Source organism: Taurulus bubalis, assembly GCF_910589615.1.
Source record: "Taurulus bubalis genome assembly, chromosome: 15".
NCBI lineage: Eukaryota > Metazoa > Chordata > Actinopteri > Perciformes > Cottidae > Taurulus > Taurulus bubalis.
The window spans coordinates 4,288,494-4,311,101 of NC_136603.1; the positions used below are offsets into that span (position 1 = coordinate 4,288,494).

The 22,608-nt window shown below is 44.0% G+C and overlaps 1 protein-coding gene across 1 annotated transcript in view; it reads right to left on the reverse strand.

The window, feature by feature from the left end:
- The window catches only part of dgkg (diacylglycerol kinase, gamma), a gene marked incomplete at its 5' end in the record, with an annotated part of 74,288 nt that extends 71,538 nt beyond the window's left edge, over nucleotides 1-2,750 (reverse strand). Inside the window, one exon of the mRNA XM_079231180.1 lies at nucleotides 2,684-2,750. Coding sequence (XP_079087306.1) covers nucleotides 2,684-2,750 — 67 coding nt within the window. The remainder of the gene's footprint in view (nucleotides 1-2,683) is intronic.
- Between the last annotated feature and the right edge of the window lie 19,858 nt (nucleotides 2,751-22,608).

Here is a 22,608-nt window from a genome sequence, read left to right on the forward strand (position 1 = left end):
AATGAAATGAATTAACGTATGTCACATTTATACTTTTTTGTGTAATTTCCGACAAATATCCAGCAACTCCTTGATTAGGTTTGGATACAGGTCGTGGTTTCGGTTCACATAACTACGTAAGTTACGTAAACGATGCCTTCTGGTTCCACTTGGGACACGGAAGCGTCCTGCTGGGTGATGGTCCTGCTCTGCTGGGCGTCCCTCCATTTAAATCACAGCTTCAGAGCAAGAACGAGTGGGTTTTATTTGTTTATTGAAAGGCAAAAACTCAATTCTTTGAATTTCTTTGATCAATAATGAATCTATAAAACGTCAGAAAATAGTGAAAAGTGCACTTCACATGTTCCCAACGTCCAAGTTCATGTTTAATCTGACAAACAAGGAAACTAAATGTCATAAAACAAAAGAAAACCCTGGAACCAGAGACAATTTATCCTCTGCTTGATAAATCACTTCAACGATGAAGCAATCATGTCAATGCATGTTGATTCATTTCCATTGATCAACTAATCAATTCATCAGCAATTTGCTTCGGCTCTAACAGATTATAATGGAGCTCTAACTAATGATCCTTTTCATTATTGATTCATCTCCTGCTTTATTATTTTTACATTAATGGTTTAATGGTAAAACATTGGAGAAAAGCGAAAAACTATTTTGAATTATTTATTCTTTTCCCCAACAAAAAACCCATCACATCCTGACATGTGACGAGACGAAGCAGGTCTTCAAACGATGAATCAATTACAAAAAATGGTTGTGATCGATTGAGTTTCTATAATAGTTTTCTATTTGATTATATAGCTTATTAATGCCAGCAGGCCTTGAGCCCGATGGTCCGGCTCCATCGCGTCTTTCTATCTCCAGATACAAGCGCAGCCGTGTCCTTCATTAGGAGCCGGATTTATTGCCGGGTGACACCCGATCCCTCCCGTCTCTCCACTCCCCGCCGGCAGTAAAAGCGAGACCTCCCCGGCCTGCAGGGGCCTTGGCAGCGTGCGCATTTATTATGTTTCCATTATCGGCTCCTCATAAAGCAACAAGCACAGCGACAGCAACACGAGCGAGGACAGGAGGACGGACCAGGATGTGACTCTGTTCTGCAAGCGGCAAAAAGTTGCGTAACGGAAACTAAGCTACGACTTTTTTCCAACTTGTGACTTCGTGGGCGAGCAGAAGCTTTTGTTTTTCCGCGAGTGAGGATGACGATGGTTCATTTTGCTTTCTTTAGCCCACGACACACATAAACATAAAGGGTCATTTTTACAAAATAATGTGAAACATAAGAAGGGCTTTTCATTTTAGCGCAATATATTGGATAAATGTCTTGTACTTTGTTCCATTTTTCAGTTTTTATTGCCCCATTTTTATCATAGGGAGAAACATGGGCCAAAAGAAGAAGCCATTACATTTGAGAGCGGCGTGGCCTTGGCTGAGGTCTGAGCTCCCAGAGCGGCCTATTAGTTTGTATTCTTGGAGACAGAAGACGAACAAGAGAGAGACTAAAACAAAGATCTTCTAAACCGTCTCGCCTGAGCAGGTGAATTTCTTAACTTATGGACCGTAAATTAACACATTGACCAAATGCTAAAAAGTTCTCAGTGGTTAACCAACGACATCCATAAGCTTTCAGGCTTTGTCAGCAGGATTAGAGAAAAAATAACGACTGAACCCAGTCCCCATAAAACTTGCTGCAAAGAGGAAAACATGGGCCAAAAAAAGAAGCCATTAAATCTCAGAGCGGCGTGGCCTTGGCTGAGGTCTGAGCTCCCCGAGTGCAAAGACCTTCTCCTCCGCAGACACTCATCCACTGCAGGTAAACGCTTTACTTCCTGTCCCACCACAATACGTCATGCTTGTCCCGCGTCACCTGGAACACCTCAATGATTTGCAAAGAGAACTGCTCACATCCCCAAAAGAACAACAATACGAAGTCATGTATGAAGCAACAGCATGATTTGCATACATAAGACAACATCCTGCATGCTTTAAATGAGCCCACACACACACACACACACACACACACACACACACACGCAAGGAGACAAAGTCAAGATTAATCATTTTGGGAACCACTTCCTCATAATTTACTCTATTTATGTTCCAATCCTGTGTAACCTGTTGTTGTTTGTCCTCATCCGGGTCTAGAAAACAGTGATTTCACGTATTTGTGTAATCCCTCAACTGCGTAGCTCGCGTGAGAGAGTAATACTACTAATGTTCATCAGCAGGAGCGAGAGGACAGATGCTCCTTTGACTAACAAATGTGGTTTAGTGAGGGAAGAGGTACGAGCCACGAGGCTCACCCGGCGGGCTAATAGGTGTCATTAAAAAAAGAATTTAAAAAGGAAGAATGATATGATGCCAAATATCCTGGCTGAAATCCTGCTCCAGTAGTATTTAATGGACTGTTATGGAGGCAAAGAGGGAAAAGAACCACATTATTTTCAACAATAGCATTTAAATAAAAATGTATGTATTATCAATTTATGTGTTCAGTAGTGCTGCATATGTTTTATTAATGACACGTGTGGCTTCTGGGACTGAAAACCTACTTAAAGTCTTTTGAGTTGCATAAACACTCTGAGCAGGCCGGCTATAGCAGGAGTACCACACACACACACACACACACACACACACACAAACGTGGAATCCCCCCCCCCTCAGACACGTGGGTACTCACACTCGCTGTACTGCTGCAGCTGGCTGAACTCAGCTGGGCTCAGACAGACCCAGCTCCCGTCTCCCATGCTGCCTGAAGCCGGGGGAGGGAGGGAGGAGAGAGGAGGGAGGGTCTGTGTCTGGGAGAGTGTCGGTCTTATGAGTGCCGCCCCGGGGGGATTGATGGTTATCCTCGGGTCACGTTGCGTAACAAGGCCGAGGCGAAGAGGTTTTGGGGTGTCATCGCTGCCTCTTTAGAGCAGGCACTCAGGAGGTGGAGAGTGGAGCCGACTGGCGAAGGGGGAGGCAGGGAAATGGGGGTGAGCAGGAATTGTCAAGTGTTTAGCCGAAGGAAAGGGAGCGAGAGGGAAGGGGTGGGGGGATGCTGAGGTGCTCCAAGTTTTGAATTTGTCACAAACAAAGCACTAAAACAAAAAGAAAAGGATGTGTTGCTGTGATTGTCTGTCACAGTGAAGAGCGACTCCTCAGGTCTGCAAACGAGACGCCTTCTCTGGCCTGCAGAGAGAGAGAGAGGAGAGAAAACAGTACATTAAGGTGATCATTGATACTTTCTGGACTGAATATAAAATATGAAATGTATGAAAGGCAAGAGTCATAACAGAACACGTCTGTAATATCTCCAGGTAAGTTTAAAGAGAGAGAAAGAGGAAGGAGAGGACGGGCGTACAAGAAGATGGAGGAGGCAGAGGGGATGAGAGTAAAAGGTGAACAAAAAGAGATTTACAGCAGAACTGGAGGAGGAGAGCGATGCAGCATGTGAGCTGTGAGGAGCAGCGAGGACTCTCCTGCAAGCACTGGACAGAATCTCTCGTTTTACACCCAGAGCACTTTATTTATCACTATATTTATATCGTGACGTCGAAAAAACAGGTTTAATTTCTGCAGCTGAGACTCGAGAACGTTGAGTTGAGCTGCTGCTACCCGATTTAAAGCACAATGCGATTTATGGTCTATTTGACTCTAAAATAAATGGACCATAATTCCCAGAGAGAAACATGGGTGACTAACTTAAATTCACCAAGGGAATACAAAAAAGAGGCTTATTTTCATAAATGGGTCTCCACTGAAAGAAAACGTGTTTGAATTCACACTTCAAGGTTCAGACGAGTCAGTTGGAGAAAACCTTTAGTTTCATTTCATTATGGAGAATGCACTTTTGGAAGTGCTCACGTTTGGGTAAATTAAAAATAAATATCCTTAATAATGTGTTTTTTTTTGCTGATATTGACTGCTGAGGAGAAATGTAAATGCTCAGGATAAAGTTACTTACAATATTAAAAAATAAATGTATGTCCGCAAATAAAAAACAAAAACAAAAAACAAACTTTACCGTTACTTTTTATTTATTATTTTTCAGCATTTCCACATAACAACAGGATGTACTTAATGTATTCATCTGGTTAATTAAACATTTATTTTATTATATTCTGGAGTACATTTTATTCATAACACGTTAAATGCTGCTTCACAGCCTCGTGTATTACAATTCTTGGCTGAAATAATCATTTAAATATTCATTTGTTTATTTATTTAGTGGCCTAAAAGTAGTCAAATTTAAATATTTAGGGTTTGGAAAAATAAATTACATGGCTTATATTTGTTGTTGTACGACAGGGTTGCGTAATGACATTTTGTTTGCACTCCCAATTTGCTACAGAGAGAAGAAGACAAACAAACAAACATATATATATATATATATATATATATATATATATATATATATATATATATATATATATATATATATATATATATATATATATGGACGGTGGATGATGAATTAAGGAGTCTCAATGCCAGAGGAAAGAAGCTGTTTTTATTTATTTTTGTATCTACCTTTACTATACTTTTCCTTATTAAAGGAATAAGGAATAACTTTATTTAGGTCACAAGGCTACATATGCACACACAAGTACACACACACACACACACACACACACACACACACACAATATTCACAACATACAGACACGTGACCTCTGAAGCCTCAACAATACCGAATGCCCCGGACTTATTGATATGTTTTTAACGTGTAAAAAGATAAATGAGCTTCATCCGGCTGAGGCAACACATTGTATTCGTTAATAGAAACGAAAAATAAAAGAATACCTCCACCATTTATTTCCCTTTTACACCACCAACCAGGCTCCTACTGTCCCCTGCTCGCATGTGCTAATATAGTGATGCTCCGCCACCTTAACATGGAACAAAAGGGGGAGATCTACATGCATGTGCTGAGCGTGACAGGGAAGCAGAGAGAGGAGCACATGCCCATCGAGCGTCCACCGGGCCTCCCCTCTGTGCAGAGAGGGATTCTGTTTTGCTCACGACGTTGCCCGGCAACTATGACGTCACTGGAGTGCACGGCGGAGAGATGCACCACGACGGAGACGAGAGAGAGAGAGAGAGAGAGAGAGAGAGAGAGAGACTGCTGCGCTCACTATGAACAGATGTGACTATGTCCTTTGCATGTTTATTCAGTTTTCTTTTCTTTTTTTTTAACCGCAAACCATATTGCACAACACAGCCTTGCAGCTGACTTTCTTAAAGGTTCTCGATGTGACACTCAGAGCATCAATACAGCAGCAAACACTAGTTCCTGATGTGAAGACTAGCGTCTACCTGAGCCATTTAGTACATATTACGCACCTTTAAAGCAATAGTTGTTGTGGAAATATGCCTTTTAGTTGTCTAGAGTTGGAGCTAAATGAAAAGATCAGCACTGTAATCTCACATCTGTACGTTACATATAAGTCTTAAGCTAGTAGCTAAGCAGCTACTGTTATCTAACCAGCTACTGTTAGCTACTAGCTTAAGACTACTAGCTTAAAAAGATGAATGCAATTGTTTACTCCTAAATGTTTTTGCTTCCTTAAAGAAAATTCCATTTTGATTGTAGGCTATGCGGATGTATTTTACAGCTAAGCTAACCAGCTTAGTTTATCACAAAAAAACAGTTTTGCCTGTCTTTGTCCAACGGTGTCACGATACTTGTGTACTGTGTAAAAACTGTGTAAAAACAGAAATATTCTGTCCACATGCAACACGTTCTCACTCCAAACTCATGAAATACGGCAGCTGTAGTGTCATTTTTTGCACGTGTCAATTTCCTCTCATTCTCACGCATCCACTGCCCTGTTTTCACAGCTTTGTTAAATTAACAACACTATGTGGTTAGCTTCGGGGGAAACGATCGTGGTGAAGTAGGCTTCTTTACGTCAGCCACGTCTTAACTTTACGTAACTTTAAATTAGCCAACTTTGACTTTGGTTTCACACGGGACCCAAACAGCGGTCTCCTGAGTGAAAGTTCTGTACTATTGGACCCACTCATCCACCCTGACCTCCTACACAGACTGTGTTGCTCTTTATACCATGTGACCTCACTTCCTCCTTTATTCCCGACAAATCTACGAGTGTGCAGAGCGCCATATGCGTAGGACAGCTAAACTCTTCGGTCACCTCCTTCATGTACGTCATGCCTTCATTGCTAAGGTTTTTTTAAGCATTTAGTTTTTCCAACGTTTCCACCTCAGCCACATCCTCTTGTGACCTTTTTTCACAAGACGTATCCTTCTTTGCATCCGATTCTCCCCCCGAAGGTTAATTAACATATTTGTGTCAAAAATAGCAAAGTACTTATTTAAAGGGCCGGTGTGTACGATTTAGAGGCACCTAGCGGTGTGTTGCAGATCACAACCAACTAAAGACCTCTGCTCACCTGGAAAGAAACTACGGTGACCTTAGTCAGAATCAGTCATTCCCTCGGTCCTCTGTCCTCCTGGCTGTTTTGTCTAATTCAGCAGAGAAGTAAAAAAAAAGAAGAAGCTTTTGGCGATCGTTCCTGCTGTGCTTGTGTAAACGTAGCAGAGTTGGCCGATTGAATTAGGTGTCACTTTTGTTTATATGTTCACAGATGTATTGATAACGTATTGGCTTTTTTCTCGCAAATATTTCATTGCACGTACAGTAACGACCGTAGTTGCCGTCAACTCGAGCGTCCTTCACTTCACCTCGTTCCCTCGACCACGGCGGCAGATTGGCCGAGGGAACAAGATGGCGGACTCCGTGGAAGACGACCCGCTCCCTCGGAGGATATAAAAGACTTTTTCTAAGCTGACCGAAACGCTATAATTCTTAGTTTCAGGTGATTAAAACAAAATGTATGATTATAGCCCATTGCTGCCCAATAATCCCCCTAAATGTTACACACTGTTCCTTTAAGGATGTCTTTCCAGTTTTAAAACTCATTCTTAATGAAATGCGAGTGACAATACTCCAGATCAGTTGTATGAACATCCTCTAGATCGGCTGCCTGAGTTCTGTGGTGTCGGTGCCTCTTGGGACGGAGCCAAAGAGAGAGGTTATTTACACCGTCACGGCACATTATGTTCATTATAGCACTCTCTGAATGCTTAAGAAAGCAGAGGCAATTTAAGGAAGCTACGAGACATTGATCGAACAAGGGCAGTAACTTGACAAAACACCGAACTAATGAAAGAGAAGCACCTCATACTGTGTGTCTCTTCATTTTATAATAATGTTTATATTGTGCCTAACAGGGAAGGATAGCTAAAAGGTATTGTATATATTTTCAACTTCAGTCAGTTCAGAACAGTTGGGATTGGTTATGTTTAGGCACAAGTTAAAGCTACTATGAGGAACTTTAATTGTGTGTTGATTTTGGCGGTCCCTGTGGACAAAAGCGGCAGCGTTACCGAGCACCAGACTCCCTTTAGAAAACCTCTCATTTAACTTTACTCACACTAACTTTATGCTTTAAAAAATGGTTAGAGCTCAGAATAAATACCAGGCTACTTTGTGAAGGCCAGAGAAACATCTTAGTTTAGGTCATTTACATTAATGTGAACACACTGACACCTCATCACACGTTAAGTTGACATTTTAAACAGTCGCTTATTTATAAACCTTTTCATCATCATGATCATTCATTTGGAATCTAAACCCAATATTCAATTCCTTTTGAGTCGACCAAAAGTCAATTATAGACGCTTTAAAGTCTTTTATTTTGTTGATCAGAATTTGCATGGTCCCACAAGCCAGATGAAGACCACGAGACGTCCTCGTAAGACTTTTAGGCATGGACTTCCTCTGATTAAACCTCAGAAAGCAGGAAGCTGGCAATCATTTTATTGCCATTTTAACACACCGCCCCAGTCTGCTGTTGTTGTGTCTCCACGCTCAACACCCAGAGGTGTTCCAAGACATAAAGCATGTGGAGGGAGCTTCACCGCCAAAATGAGGCTGCTGCTGATGATTACAGCGCTCACACTGAAGAGGAGGGAACGTAACCAGAACCAGGAGCTCTGACATAATTGATCCAGAGTCCAGAATCCGAAGAGTCTGAGCGCACAAACGTTTGTACTTTAGTGTAAAAAAAAAGAAGCCTTGAAGCAGAATGCCAGACAGGATGCGTCTAAAGAACATTCCCCCGTGTCGAGTGTCGAGCAGGATGCTGCGGGCGAGGCAGGCCCTCGCTACAGGAAGAGAGTGTCGAGGTCCTGATAGCAGCAACAACTTCTCACTCTTCTCACTCTTCTCTTCTCTGCAGGAAGCCACAGGACTGTGTCGCCATATGATTAAATGGACGCCAGCAGCAGCTTTTCTGTGTCGGACGTCAGTCATCTTTTAGCGACGAAATAATCATCATGATCCATGCATGCGCTTGCTAAATTTAGACCTGCCGCTACATAACTGGGTCCTGTATAGCTTACGCTCAAAACACAGGGTTCAAGCTCCAATTTGCACCTGCATCACGAGGCGGCTCCAACTGGAGCATTGTGGCGGCAACACATTCTCACTCCAAGACATTGTGTTTAAATGTTAAATTGAAGCTAAAATCTGTTTGACTTTTGGTGCAAATTCGACAGATAAAATGTCAGATTATTACAGCCCCGTTCTGCATTTACCAAAGTGCTCAGATGCACATCACACAAACTAATAATACAAATGTAAAATGGGGAAGTGTACCCGATTCACACCCATAACAGAACGCGTCACCGTTTCACATCCTTTCATATAGCGCCTGGTGAACGATGACAAGTTGAAGGTCGAGTCGACTGAAATGTGGTGAAGTCAGAAAACTCTCAAAGGACCGGAGTACACTAATTGTCTCATGGGAAACCCAGATGGAGCTACAAGCGCAGCCCCCCTGGGTGCTTCACAGAGACCTGAACAGTTTGGCACCGCAGGCTCTGCATCTGAGCTGTTTTGTTATTGTGATAGCTGATCCATTAACATGCAAATCAAACGTGCATGATTCTTACTTTCGAGCATTATGTGTCTTATTAAACATTTATTTCAGTCTTTGTGCACATACCTTTTGGGCATCTGGAGATAAGACAACCCCGTCAGTTTGCCTATATCAGAAAACATGAGATTCAGGTTCAGCCTCAACGAGAACTACTTTTGCAAAGGCACCCATAGACTAGATATAAGAAGGGGACTTTTTTTGAGACCATTTTTATCAGAGTAAGCCTGCCCTAAAGCATCTCCTGCTTTATGGTCTGTTTGACTCTAAATGACCATAATTTACTAAATGAACATCATGCTGTATTGAAGAAGACTTGAAACTAGAGATTGAGACATAAACTCATGTTTACAACGTTTACTGAGGGAATACATCAAGAGAAGTAGAGTCATTTATATAGACTTCTATACAACCAGATGAGTCGCCCCCTGGTGGTCACTAGAGAGAATGCAGCTTTAACACATGAAGCATAGACTTCTATACAACCAGAGAGGTCACCTCCTGGTGGTCAGGAGAGAGAATGCAGCTTTAACACATGAAGCATATACTTATATACAACCAGAAGAGTCGCCCCCTGGTGGTCAGTAGAGAGATGTAAGCTTTAACACATGAAGCATAGACTTCTATACAACAGAGGAGTCACCCCCTGGTGGTCAGTAGAGAGATGTAAGCTTTAACACATGAAGCATAGACTTCTATACAACCAGAGGAGTCACCCCCTGGTGGTCAGGAGAGAGAATGCAGCTTTAACACATGAAGCATAGACTTCTATACAACCAGAGGAGTCACCCCTGGTGGTCAGTAGAGAGAATGCAGCTTTAACACATGAAGCATAGACTTCTATACAACCAGAGGAGTCACCTCTGGTGGTCAGGAGAGAGAATGCAGCTTTAACACATGAAGCATAGACTTCTATACAACCAGAGGAGTCACCCCTGGTGGTCAGGAGAGAGAATGCAGCTTTAACACAAAAGGCATATACTTCTATACAACCAGAGGAGTCGCCCCCTGCTGGCCAGGAGAGAGAATGCAGCTTTAACACATGAAGCATGTACTTCTATACAACCAGAGGAGTCACCCCTGGTGGTCAGGAGAGAGAATGCAGCTTTAACACATGAAGCATAGACTTCTATACAACCAGAGGAGTCACCCCTGGTGGTCAGGAGAGAGAAAGCAGGTTTTAAGACACTTCTGCATTGGTTTCGCTCGGCAGAAAAGGAGTTTGCCCCATTTTTCTCACAAGCCAATCAGAGCAGACTGCGCTGTTTTGGGAGGCAGGAGCGGCGTAAAGAGACAGGAGCTAAAACTGACCATTTCAGATCCTATACAGGTATATTCAGACAGTAGAATTGTGTGTTTTATGAACATTAAAGCATGTCAACATGTTCTAGTAGAAACCCAAAATACCAGCTGAAAATGAGCACAACACAGCATGTTCCCTTTAAGTGTCTGTGCGTGCAGTGTCAATTTGGCATAGCACACCAGTAGCTTGCGTCTGCTTTGCATTTTCCTTTGACCTATATGTGTAGACGTCTGTGTGTGTGTGTGTGTGTGTGTGTGTGTGTGTGTGTGTGTGTGTGTGTGTGTGTGTGTGTGTGTGTGTGTATGCCTGAAATCCTCACTTTCACTCTCATCATCACATTCAGAGCTTTCTGTAGAATGAAGAAATCAAACAGCTCAAACGCTAGTGAGCCCCGAGCTTTTAAGTGTTTCAGCCGTTGAGACCAAAAAGGAGCGCCAGTTCTTCGGCATTAAACTCACTCGAGCACTTCAATCACCTGAAAACTACGGCACGTTCCCCTCTGCTTCGTTCGGACACATTAGCGCCGGTAAAGGCTTGTTAGTCTCTCTGTAGCGTTGCAGGACGCTCACGAAAAGAACAAGAAGAAAGGCCAATAAGTGTTGAGATTTTTCCCATGTTTCTTTTCATACAACTCTACAATCGGCATACACTTTGGGTTATTTGGTGTTGCTCAGTCTGCAAGAGTTGCAGATTGAAAGAGAGTGTGAATAAATGGCTCAGAGATTCAACCAGAGAGCCCCTGAAACCTGATTTCCCAGTGGAAGAGCCTTGAGCTCTCATAGACTTAGTGGATCAAAGTCTGTGAGTGGAACTGGGTCCATCTTAAATAACTCCTGCCTCCGAAGCAATCGCTACACACTGCTCCCTTTTTAAAACAGTGGAAAAAGTACAGCATTGTGATGCCCAAATTGGCTCTTCATCAAGTATTAATTACTGTGCCGTTTTTATTTATTTTCTAAGCCTCAGCAGCAGAACTAAAAAAAAAAAAGATGTGAGTGTGTTCTGCACACTGGGGGATTAGGAGACTGTCCTCCCAGGATCAGTCATTACAACAAGTGCCCCGAAACGACATGTGTTTATGTGACAAAGCCCTTCGAGCGACAGGTATTATGACGGGAGGAAGGAAAGGAAGAAAGATGGTCGGTTGGGATGCTGCAGAGACGAGGCCTAGGAGGGCCGATGGGGGTCAACAAAACATTGGACTTAGAGACGGAACTGAAAGTCTGTGTTGTTGAGACCGATGCTAAGCCGTCCTCACCTCGACTAAGTAGTGGTTTCAACCAAAAATGACGATGCCTCCCCAAACCAGAACAAATCGTTTCTGTCCTGAGTTGCTCTGACCGTGTAATATGGACTTAGATGGGTTTATGATGGAGTTAGTGGAAAGCCTGGGTCGTCTCATGCAGACAGTAAAGGGTGCCTCGGTATCAGACACCGAGGGGTACTGACCGAGCGCCGCTGATTGACGAGTTGCAGGAAACAGATTCCTTTTTTTATCAGTGATTTGCAGCAGTTTTTGAAGGCACGGAAAAATAATAAAAGTAGGAGGGCATTGACAAAAAACCTTGTTGGGGATTAGCTTCAACCTCTGCTCCTTTTGCACCCTCTCTCTGCACTTCATTTAAATGTACCGTAATCTGCCTCTTTGTGGCGCCGACGGCTTTGCGAGTTATCTCTCCTCCTCTGTCTTGTATCATCCTATTGCTTAGAGCAGTGGTTCTCAAATGGGGGTACCTGTACCTCTGGGCGGACGCGAAGGGACTCCAGGGGGTACGTGAGATTTTAAAATATTTTCCACTGGTTGGGTTACTGAAAAAAGGTTGAGAACCACTGGCTTAGAGTACTTCTTTGCTCCAAAAAAAAAGTGTTTTCTCTTCTAAGAAACTGGTGAAATCAATGGGTGTGTCTTTGCGTTGAGACCACAATACAGCGGAAGTGCCCTTTCCAAATTAAGATTCATAACAAACTACACCTCATTCAGTGGAAAACATTTCTGCCAAAGTGGAATGCTGCAGGAGGCTTTGCTTTCCTTCTGCAGGAGGCTTTCAGTGGAGGGGCTTTAAAGAGCATCACAGCCAAAAAGATATCGCTCAAATTTAGTGGCTAATATTGTTTAAGAGAATGAACTGCACGGGGCATGGTTAACCTTAGGGGCTGCAGACTGAGCTCCATCTTTACCCATAAAAGGAGCGCTGCTGATCCCCTGCCGAGGCTTGACGAGACACACATACTGTACAGAAAATCACCCGCACACAGTTCCTGCTTCTAGTCCCGGACTATCTTCACCTCCCGCCTCCGTTATCGCAGTTTCCACTTGGGGAATTTCTGATTTTCTGATTTTCTCTGCAACACTTTCTTTCCATCTCAAGAGGATGAATCATGTCAGGTTCTTTCGCCTCCTATTTTCTCAGCTTGCAGCCGAGGCCCAGAGCGCCAGATCCTCCTCGGCGTCGTCGGTCACCTGCTGAAGTTTCACCGCGCGGTCGCTCGCCCGCGGCAGGTGTACGTGGCCAAAGTTACCAGGATAAGAAAAAGATTCAAGCGTGTGATGTGCTGCGACCCCGCTGCAGGCTATACAACACCTACAGGACGCTGAGCGGACGCTGGGCACTCCGACTACCTGAGAAGGTCGTCGATTGATCTGCGATTAGCTCTGGAAGATAGGCTCTATTCTAGGCTTTCTGTTCTGGGATGGAGCCTCACAAATACCAGGAGTATTTATGGAAGGCCCGGGTGTCATGGCAACTGGGGGGATTGTGTGTAAAACGCAGAGGGGAATGGAAAGGCGAAGCTTTACACAACAACTGATTGCACTGTGTTTAAAGGGGAATGCCAACCAATTTGGTATAGTAGATTCAGACGCTCTTTCTGGTGCTGTTTATAGGAAACGTGATTAGAAAGCACCTCCTTCCAGAAGCCTGCATCCAAGGAACCAAAACATTGTTTCCTCTGCAGTGAAAATAAAGCAGACTGCATTGATACCTTGAAAGATGTAAGATCTCTCTGAATAGACTGTACCTGTATTCACCCTCTGTCTGTCTTTCTCTTTGGCCCGTCCTGAAAAAGTCCAGTGGGCTGAGCGAAGCCGGCCCTCAGAAGGAAGCTCAGTTCGGCCGCTTGTATCTGCGATCTCTTTCTTTCGGTCACTCCCTAAAGCCAAAAGCTACACAGATGGACTGGGAAATTCGAGAGCTCCCTCTTCACCACAATGGTCCGGTGCAACGGCAGCATCACCGCTGACGCAGCACCAAACGGCTGCTCCGTGAACGGGATCCCAAGATACCTGAAAACTCCCTCCCTTTGGGCAGTGACTCAAACCAGTCACCGTTTTTTCCCGCTGAGAACCACGGCCTCAGACTTGGTGGTACCGACTGGGGGTCCGAGTTCCAACAGAACCGCATCATCTGCAAATAGCTGGAAGTGTGTCTGAATTTGTGTTTTAACCTTGCATATCATCTGCTGCTGGCTGCTTCACAACTGCTTCAGCTCCTGGAAGACTTTCATTGGGAAACAGTGACAGTCTCATGAAGCGGTTGTCACCCATAATCGTGACTGACAGCTCCTGAGTGCATTGAAGAATGGATAATATTAGATGAGAAGATGTTATGCAGATCTCTTGTAAACATCCCATGGTTTTGGGGACCTAAACTTCCTTGCAGGCCATCACAAATACTCCGACCCAGACTCTACATTCCAGCGAAGGCCTGTAATGTCACTGCGGGTCTGTCATTATGAGACAAACAAGAGCACTGCAGTAGGTCTGGTGTGCAGAATATATTCGATTAGGAAGGTTAGACCCGTGTGCAAGCTTTTTTTTTCAGATACAATATTGGCCCAAATTGATTCTGTTACAGATAGTGTTGTATTATGAGTTGCTCTTTGACTTTCTACCCGTCTAGAGTTTATCAGCCCAAAAGCTTCCCAGTAAGCCCAGTTAAACCTACTGAATAATTTTCTGTTGGCCTTTGTTTGCTATGTTTTCCTGCTGCAGAATAAATAAAGTGGAAAGTATCTCTTTAAGACGACGGTAAATTAGAAATACTGCGTGTTGTCATAGAATGTCATGTTATAGATCTTCTTGATGTGGTCCTAAAAGTGACTTGACAAGAGAGAGAGAGAGAGAGCGGGTGAATCAAAACAGAAACGAAGGAGCTGCTCCTGTGCTGAATACTGTGTAAATCATCAAACATGCAGATTCAGTTTCACGGCGGTAAAAAAGTCAAATAGAGAGACCAGTAGGCAATAAATAGGGTGTCATGTTGCGAATTAATGACTAATGACGAGATGATTCACATAACTTTGACCCGGTGTTCGGGGATTGATGTCACTGTTGGTTTCTCCTTTTATTTAGAGCCGCTATGTGTCGTCCAGTGTGAACAATGTGACAGGGGCCGCCCAAAGTGATTCATCCAGGGAGAATAATCCCTTAATCTGACGCTTCCTCCAGCGCGTCACCCCCGGGTGTCGCGTTTACTTGCCCGATATCTGACAGGATTGTCAACTCAGTTTTCCCGTCGTCACGCCTGACATTGCCTCCTCTCTCACCGGTTTCTGTTATTGATTTCATTTTTGCTAAATCCATCACGAGAGGCCAACGTGTCCGCCGGGGTCTACGGGTTGTTTAAGTCAACAGTGGCGTTTTTAAGAGTGGAGCGGAGCGAAGTAAAAACAAACCCCGATGTCCGGCGATATTGAGAAAACATGGCGTCTTTCCGCACACACCTTGACATCTGCGTAAGTCCCGCCCCTGACTGGTGATTGGCTCGTTTCCTTTTTAACCCGACAAAACAGCCGCTTCATGCCTTGTCAGCTTTAAACCATCTGGGGATGTGAGACCGGGGACTATTGTGCAGAGTCATTTGTCCCGGTAACGAATGCCAGCGTGACAGCGGCATTCATGCCAGGCGACTGTTTTCAGAGATAAAGCTTTGTGAGAAACCCCGCTGTGCACTACACCTGCTCAGACCGACTCATGGCGGCGGAGCTACAAAAAAGAGCGAATATTGGACTTACATTTTCATTCAGCTCAAAACTAGGCCTGTTTATAAGGTCAAAGGTCAGCAACCACTTCTGCAATAGACTTATCACATCATCATTGTTTTGTTTTTTTTACCTGGAAGTGAAATACTGTGAGCGAACAAGTCACCTGTGATTCAGTCAGAGGCAATAATAACCCAGAGCGTATATCATTTAGTTTACAGCGATATCAAATACATTAAATATGCCGTCTTCACTAGAAAGAGTGGACAGTGTCTCATAATCAGTTTTTTTCTTCTTCTTCTATTTGGGTCAGTGCGCAAATCATCAAAGGAATCAATTTGAGTGGGTCTGCGCCTCTCGTGCTAATCACACAGATCTCACACAGGCGATCGTTCACCTCTTCACCCGCCTGATGAATTACCGTCTGATGGCACACGGATGGATCATCACCAGGAGGCTTTTCAGCGGCGTCTCCACAGACCTCCGCTGACCCACCAGCTGGCCTCAGAGAGCGACACACACACACACACACACACACACACACACACACACACACACACACACACACACACACACACACACACACAGGCATATACTGTACGCACAAGTGCTAATATTCTTTCACGGGACTCGGGACGTGAGCTGCATATCGCAGGCGCCGCTAAATGATGCTCTTCCCTTCACCCTCCATCCATCCTCTGTCTCTCCTCCTCCCTCCTTCCCTCTCTGCTCATCCTCTCCTCTCTCTCTCCTCTGCCCTCATTATCCTCGGCAGCCTGAAGGCTCGGGCCGGAGGTTCCCCTTAATGTTTATCAGCGACCAAGTGGATGCTGTCAAGGAATAAATAACCATCACTTGTGGTGATTGCTTGATGAGATGTAATTAGGCGTGCCGGCTGCACATCAATCACGAGACGTCTCGCGCTAAAGAGATTGGAAGGTAGTGACATTAAGACGAGTAAAACAAATATACACACGTGAAGTGATAGCATTACAATTATACTTCACAGTAATATATGAGGCCTTTTAATATACGTCACCTCTGATTCCGGACTGCACAAGATTACAAATAATAACCTGACCTATAGAGGCAAATCATTGCTCAGTTACTTTGAGATGTCCTGGTTGGAAATTGATAATTACCACTTGATTATGAGAGGTGCTTTGCAAAAAGAGGAATGCCCTTCTCTCCATGCAAAGGTCACATGCTCATTACATTCCCCTTGGGTAATAATAAAGATGTGTTTTGTCAGTGTGTCAGTGACCTGACCCTGCACAGGTGATGCTGGAGACCGCCCCCGGATACCAACTGATCTGAGCACAGATCTTGCGTTGTGTTGAATTGTTGTGTTGCGGTAGAATGAGTCGGAGGCGGTTTGCCTCCAATCTCTCACACACACACACACACACACACACACACACACACACACACACATACACACACACACACACACACACACACACACACACACACACTCACCAAACCCATCAACTACAGGACAAGTTAGAAAAACCTCCTCCACCGCAAAGCATGTCTGGTGCAGATACTGGAGGTCATTAATAAATAAAAGAAATAAGTTGTAGTGAGGGGGGAAAGGCACAATTAGACACAAGCTAAAATATTTAAATAAGATACAGAAATGAAAAGGGAATTCAGTGAGAAGCCAGAGAGGGAAATGTGTCAAAACAAACATATTGAAGTGAGTGCAGAGGATGAAGGAAACAAATAGAGTGCAGAGAGAAGGAGCAGCAGACATGGAGCAGAGAACGAGGCAGAAACGGGACGACAGGAGGAGGAGTGAGGAGGAGTGAGCACAGGAGTCTCCCCTACCTCCGGCTGCTGGCTCCCGTATAGTCCGTGCAACATCCCCGTTCGGTCGGCTCCTGAACACCCGCTGCCCGGCCACTGCGCTCCGGGATGTGGAGGCTGGACTGGTCTGGTGTCTGCTGACTGGTGACTGACTGGTTCCCAGTGAGCAGCAGCAGCAGCAGCAGCAGAGTCCTCTCCGCTCGACACACAAACACTCGGCTCACAAGCAGCGAGACAGCAGCGGCACTGGAGCCTCACGGGGACCGCAGCTACATCCCTCCCATCCAGCCTGAATTAATTAAGCCTCTCTCTCTCTCTCTCTCTCTCTCTCTCTCTCTCTCTCTCTCTCTCTCTGTCTCCACTTGCTCTCTTTCTCGCTCTCTGATTCTCATGTGCGCATGGTTAACGCGCGCTCTCTCGTTCTCTCTCGTGTGCGCATGGTTCTCTCTCTCTCTCTCTCTCTCTCTCTCTCTCTCTCTCTCTCTCTCTCTCTGAGTGGCTCCTCTCTTCCTCCTTCATTCATCCTTCTGCAGGTTACGTCTGTCTTTCCTCTCTTTGTTTTGTCTCAACAACAAAAAAAAATCAGGGAACAAGAAAATCAACAAAATACATTTACAAGTGTACATCTTTAAACAAGTGTGCGTGTGTGTGTGTGTGTGTGTGTGTGTGTGTGTGTGTGTGTGTGTGTGTGTGTGTGTGTGTGTGTGTGTGTGTTTCAGTACATCACAGTTTACACTCGCATCACAGTTTATTAATTTTGCAACTACAAAAATATATTGCTGTATATAAAAAATAATATATATATATATATAATATATAGTACAATATCAATTACCAACGGTTGCCTCTCTGTAACTAATATGACAATAAAGGCGCCAAATGATTTATTACTAACCAAAATAAAAAGATAAATAAAATAAAAACGCCATTCTCTCCAATGTGTCAAACATTCTTCTTCTTCTTCTTCTTCTTCTTCTTCTTCTTCTTCTTCTTCTTCTTCTTCTTCTTCTTCTTCTGCTCCAGTGGAAAGTTCCCCGTTGTTACATTTTGCCGACTCGGGATCGTGGGAGCCTCACAGCAGTTCCACTGGATAAATATCATTTTTGTTTTTGTTTATTTTGTTCTGTGCACGCGAGGAAGACCAAGGAGAAGAGACACTGGATCAGTTCTCCAACATGTTCAGGACTTCATGCTGGATCTTTTCCCAGTACTTCTGTAATTTTGGACAAGAACACTGCTGTTGCGCAACCACAGGTGTTGTTGTTGTTCATACCGAGAAGCACTTCTAATATTTTGTTCTTCACATTCATGCAGGATTTGAGAAACATCTGAATATAATGGAGTCCAGTAACCGACTGTTGACCGACATCAAACCAAAGCCAGTGATTGGTCGATGCCACTCAGACTACAACCAGCTATTACACCTGTGCTAAAACACATCATTTAATGAACACATCTGTGAGGTTTAAAAAGAAAATGGAGCGGTTTCTGTATTATGAGCAGGCCTTTAATTAATTACAGTGAGCACAATGCATGTACAGTTTTATAAAGCATAATAATTCCGATTGTAGCAGTAAAAGAAACCAATAAACAAACAAAAAACTACAGCTAGTTATTACACAGAAGAATTGAAATAGGAAGAATTTGAGACTGAGATCAAATTCAACAGAAAACTGACATGGAAGCAGGGAACTCATTGTTCATCTCTTCTCTTCTGCAGTATAGTTCTCACCGTGACATTATCTCTCTGTGTGTCTCTTTCTCTTCCCCTCACACACACACACACACACACACAATGTCACACAGACTCTAAAGGTGTCACTGCAATGTGTCGGCCTGTTGTTGTGCTGCTGGCTATTTCTGTAGTGAAGTCATTGATGAGTAAAGCCAGCAGCCATCCATCTACCTCCCTTTCACACAGCTCCTCGTCCAGCACACACACACACACACACACTCACACACTCACACGCGCGCACACACACAACATTCAACAAATGTTCTTTTCTCATTTCTACACGTGTTGTGTTGCCTCATTTCACAGAATCCTGCGTTGCTTCCTGCCGCTGTGGCTAAAAGAGGCTGATCCCCAGAGAAACCAGAGGAGCGTGCCTCATCCCTCCTCTTTCTCACATTTCCATCTTCCTGGATGTTGCACAGCGAGGTTGTCAATTTCAGCCAGTAAAATATCTGTGTTGCTCTTCAAAGGAAGCGGCATACAGAGGTGGGCTTTGTCAAAGACAGCAGCAATGAGCAGAGGCTGCACCGTAGAGCCGCGACATAAAGACGGGGACAATCGTAATGATGGAACTCTGTGGAAGGACGAGCCAAAACACAACAGCAACAACAGCAAACCCACGGGCTACGAGCTAATCTTAATTGGCGATCCTGCTGCCTCGATTCTCCAAAGTAGAGGAATGTGATTTGTGTTGGAGGAGAAAAACACAAATTCGCTCCAAGTTTCTACCGCTTCCAAAAGAATGTCAAACATTCACTGATAACTTTCAAGTGCCGGGTCGTTGTCAGAGACGATGATGTAACTCAAGGGCATGTGGGTAAATGTTCCGTACAAGTTGGGTTACAAGCCGCTCCTACCTCCGGTCAGTGTCCCTGCTGTAGCAAGCTAGCTAGCACTGCTGCTGCTGCTAGCGCTAGCGCTTCTGCCCGCGTCCCATCTCCTCAAGTCGGGTGTCGAGGCGGGGCTATTCCGGCTACCTTCGGTGGTTGCCGGGGAGCTAGCAGAGCGCTAGCGGAAGTTAGCGGGGAACTAGCGTAGCGCTAGCAGGAGTGCCAGCTGGCTACAGCGGGGAGCTAACAGGGACACTGGTAGTAGCGGCTTGTAACCCGACTTTTACGGTAGACAGGTGAAGGGATTCAGATTGCCAAGTCTGAATTCTGTTTTTCTTCTCATAGCAACATATAACAAAATGGCATGTACATCAACTTTAAAGATGGTCAAACTCTTTAAAAAGCATTCAGTTAAAAGGAATTTGAGGTAAGTGTAATTTCACACAAAAAGCCAACGGGATTATTGCAGACAATAAGCTCTGCGTCCAACAAAAATGTTTTGTTCAGCAAGATAATCGTCACAGATTAACCCCACTTTTATGATGTTTTAAATCGTGAGCGTAATCGTCACGTTAAGCTTGTTTACAAAAGTTTACAAAATGAAGCCGCAACGGTGGACTAGTTTTTTAAGATGAAAAAAAGCTTCAAAATTTGCTCAAAGAGGTATTCACATTGTTTTGGGGGTATATTGCGGAAAGTGCTGACTCATATGTGGGATTTAGGACTCATTCCCGCAGCACTTTATTTTTGTCAAATACTAACAACAATGATTTCTGGGTAACGTGTGTAGATGTTGTCCAACGTCAAGCCTCTATTTGATCATGTGACCCGTCGCTACTGATCTAACCTGAACATCAGACACATGCAGTGACTGAGAGCTTCACTTAGAAGCAGACAAACAGGATGAAAATAGCACGACGTTTGTGATCAAAAGCAGATTCTTTCCGTCTAGACGTCCCCAACACACACTAGCTCGGGAAGAATAACTCCTTAAAAACTGCTGCCTGGGTTATTTTTTACTTAGGAAGTGTTGCTTTTTTAAACCACACATGCTGGGGGAGGTGTAAACCACATCTCCTCAAACTGATCTGACATTCCCATAAAAACCAAGATTCCTCTTCAGTCACCTCTTGTATTGCTTTGTATACGTGTGTATGAATAAGTCAATCATGAGAAATGTCTCGATAAAGGGCTCAAAAAGGCACTGCTGAGGTGAATTTCCCTTACTTATCTATGAGCAGTTACAGTAAATATGCTAAATAAATCAGACGATTAGTAGTTGTATTCCTGCTTTTGTGGTCTTGCTTGGTTTTGATGTAAAAATCAAGATTCTTCTTTGTCTGAGAACGAGACAAAACCAAGTAAAGACGCGACTCCAAGACGAAGTGGTCTTGAGACCCAGACCGATCTCAAGTGCTTCAACACAATCCTCTCTTTGAGAAATGAGAAAATGAAAGTAAACCTGAACAACAAAACCTACAGTTGCCTCGTTTGACAGTTGTTGTTTTTTTTCTTCTTCTTCCATTCACCGAACCGGATGTGTGTGTGGGCGTGCCAACGCCGCCTCGGACACAGGTGGCGTTTAACCGCCCAAGTCGTGACGAAAAACCACAGCACCAAGACTTTGAGAGTGAGTTTGTGAGGAGATGTTTGTGCTGTTCAAGCTAAAAGGTCAAAAGGTCACAAGTCAGTCAGTTTCACGTGACACCTGCTACGAGGAAGAGAACATACATCTACTCTACTATACATCTACTCTGGTTCTTTGTTTCGGTTCTCTGCGAGCTTCGTGGTCGGGTTTTGGGACACCGATGTTGTTTCGCTTCCTGTAAACTTCACGTTTCCTCTTCGTTATCACAGATCAGCATTGTTCCTACGTCACGACCACGCAGTTTCCCCCATCAGTACCTTTTTTAAAATTTTTTTACAGTTTCTTTCCACAATGAATCAAACGGTCTACACACACCTCGCCCCGCCGCGTACACTACACATCGTTAACTACGCATCCACACACACACACACACACACACACACACACACACACACACACACACACACACACACACACACACACACACACACACACACACAAACAGGAAGTGGGTAGTAGTAATAAATGGACAGATGCAGCGGCTTGAACAAGGCAGCTGCAGCGAAGAGGGACAACAACAAGACCACACTTTTTTTCCATTCCATTGGTTTCAGCTCTTGAGTGTGTTTTTTCTCTTTATCTCTTTGATCGCACATGGAAAACAATGACAGCAGCAGCAGCAGCAACCATCCACCTCCCCGTCTGTCCAGCCGGCTCATCTGAAGTCCAACACCTCCTCCTCAACGAATGAATCAAAAAGTTCACACAAAAAAATCTGCCAGCGACGCTCACCAGAGCTCAAATTTGAGCTCACGGCTGGTAAGTGGCTGACAACTCAATTACTGAAAAGAGTGCGTTGTTTTTTTTGGTACGGCGGCCTTGACATCAAGCATTCATTCCTCCATTAGTTGGCAGTAATTTATGAAACAGGCACACAGATTTATAATAATAATAATTTAAATGTATATAACGCTTTTCAGGATACTCAAAGACGCTTTACATTATGGACAAGAGACAAAGACAAACAGAACAGAACAAAAATGAAAGAAAGCAAACAAAAACCAACAAACAGGATATTTTTGTGACAAAGAAAGAAAAGGAAAGAAAACTGGAGAAGCTGAGGGTCATAGTGGAGGATGGGTGCAGGGTTTAGCAGGTGAAAGCGAGTTGAAAGAGGTGTGTTTTGAGGGCTTGCTTGAATGATGGAAGGGTGGGATTGAGGACTCCTCAATGGGCCCTAGACAAGGTGAGGTCATCAGAGCATCCGGCTGTCAGGCAACCTTTGAATTCAGAGTTAAACACTCGACGAAAAACAAGACAATGTGCCAGAATAACAACAAAACTGAATATTAAAGCCGTAATACGTCATATTTCAGTCATTATAACGGATGCAGTTTAACTCTACAGGTCC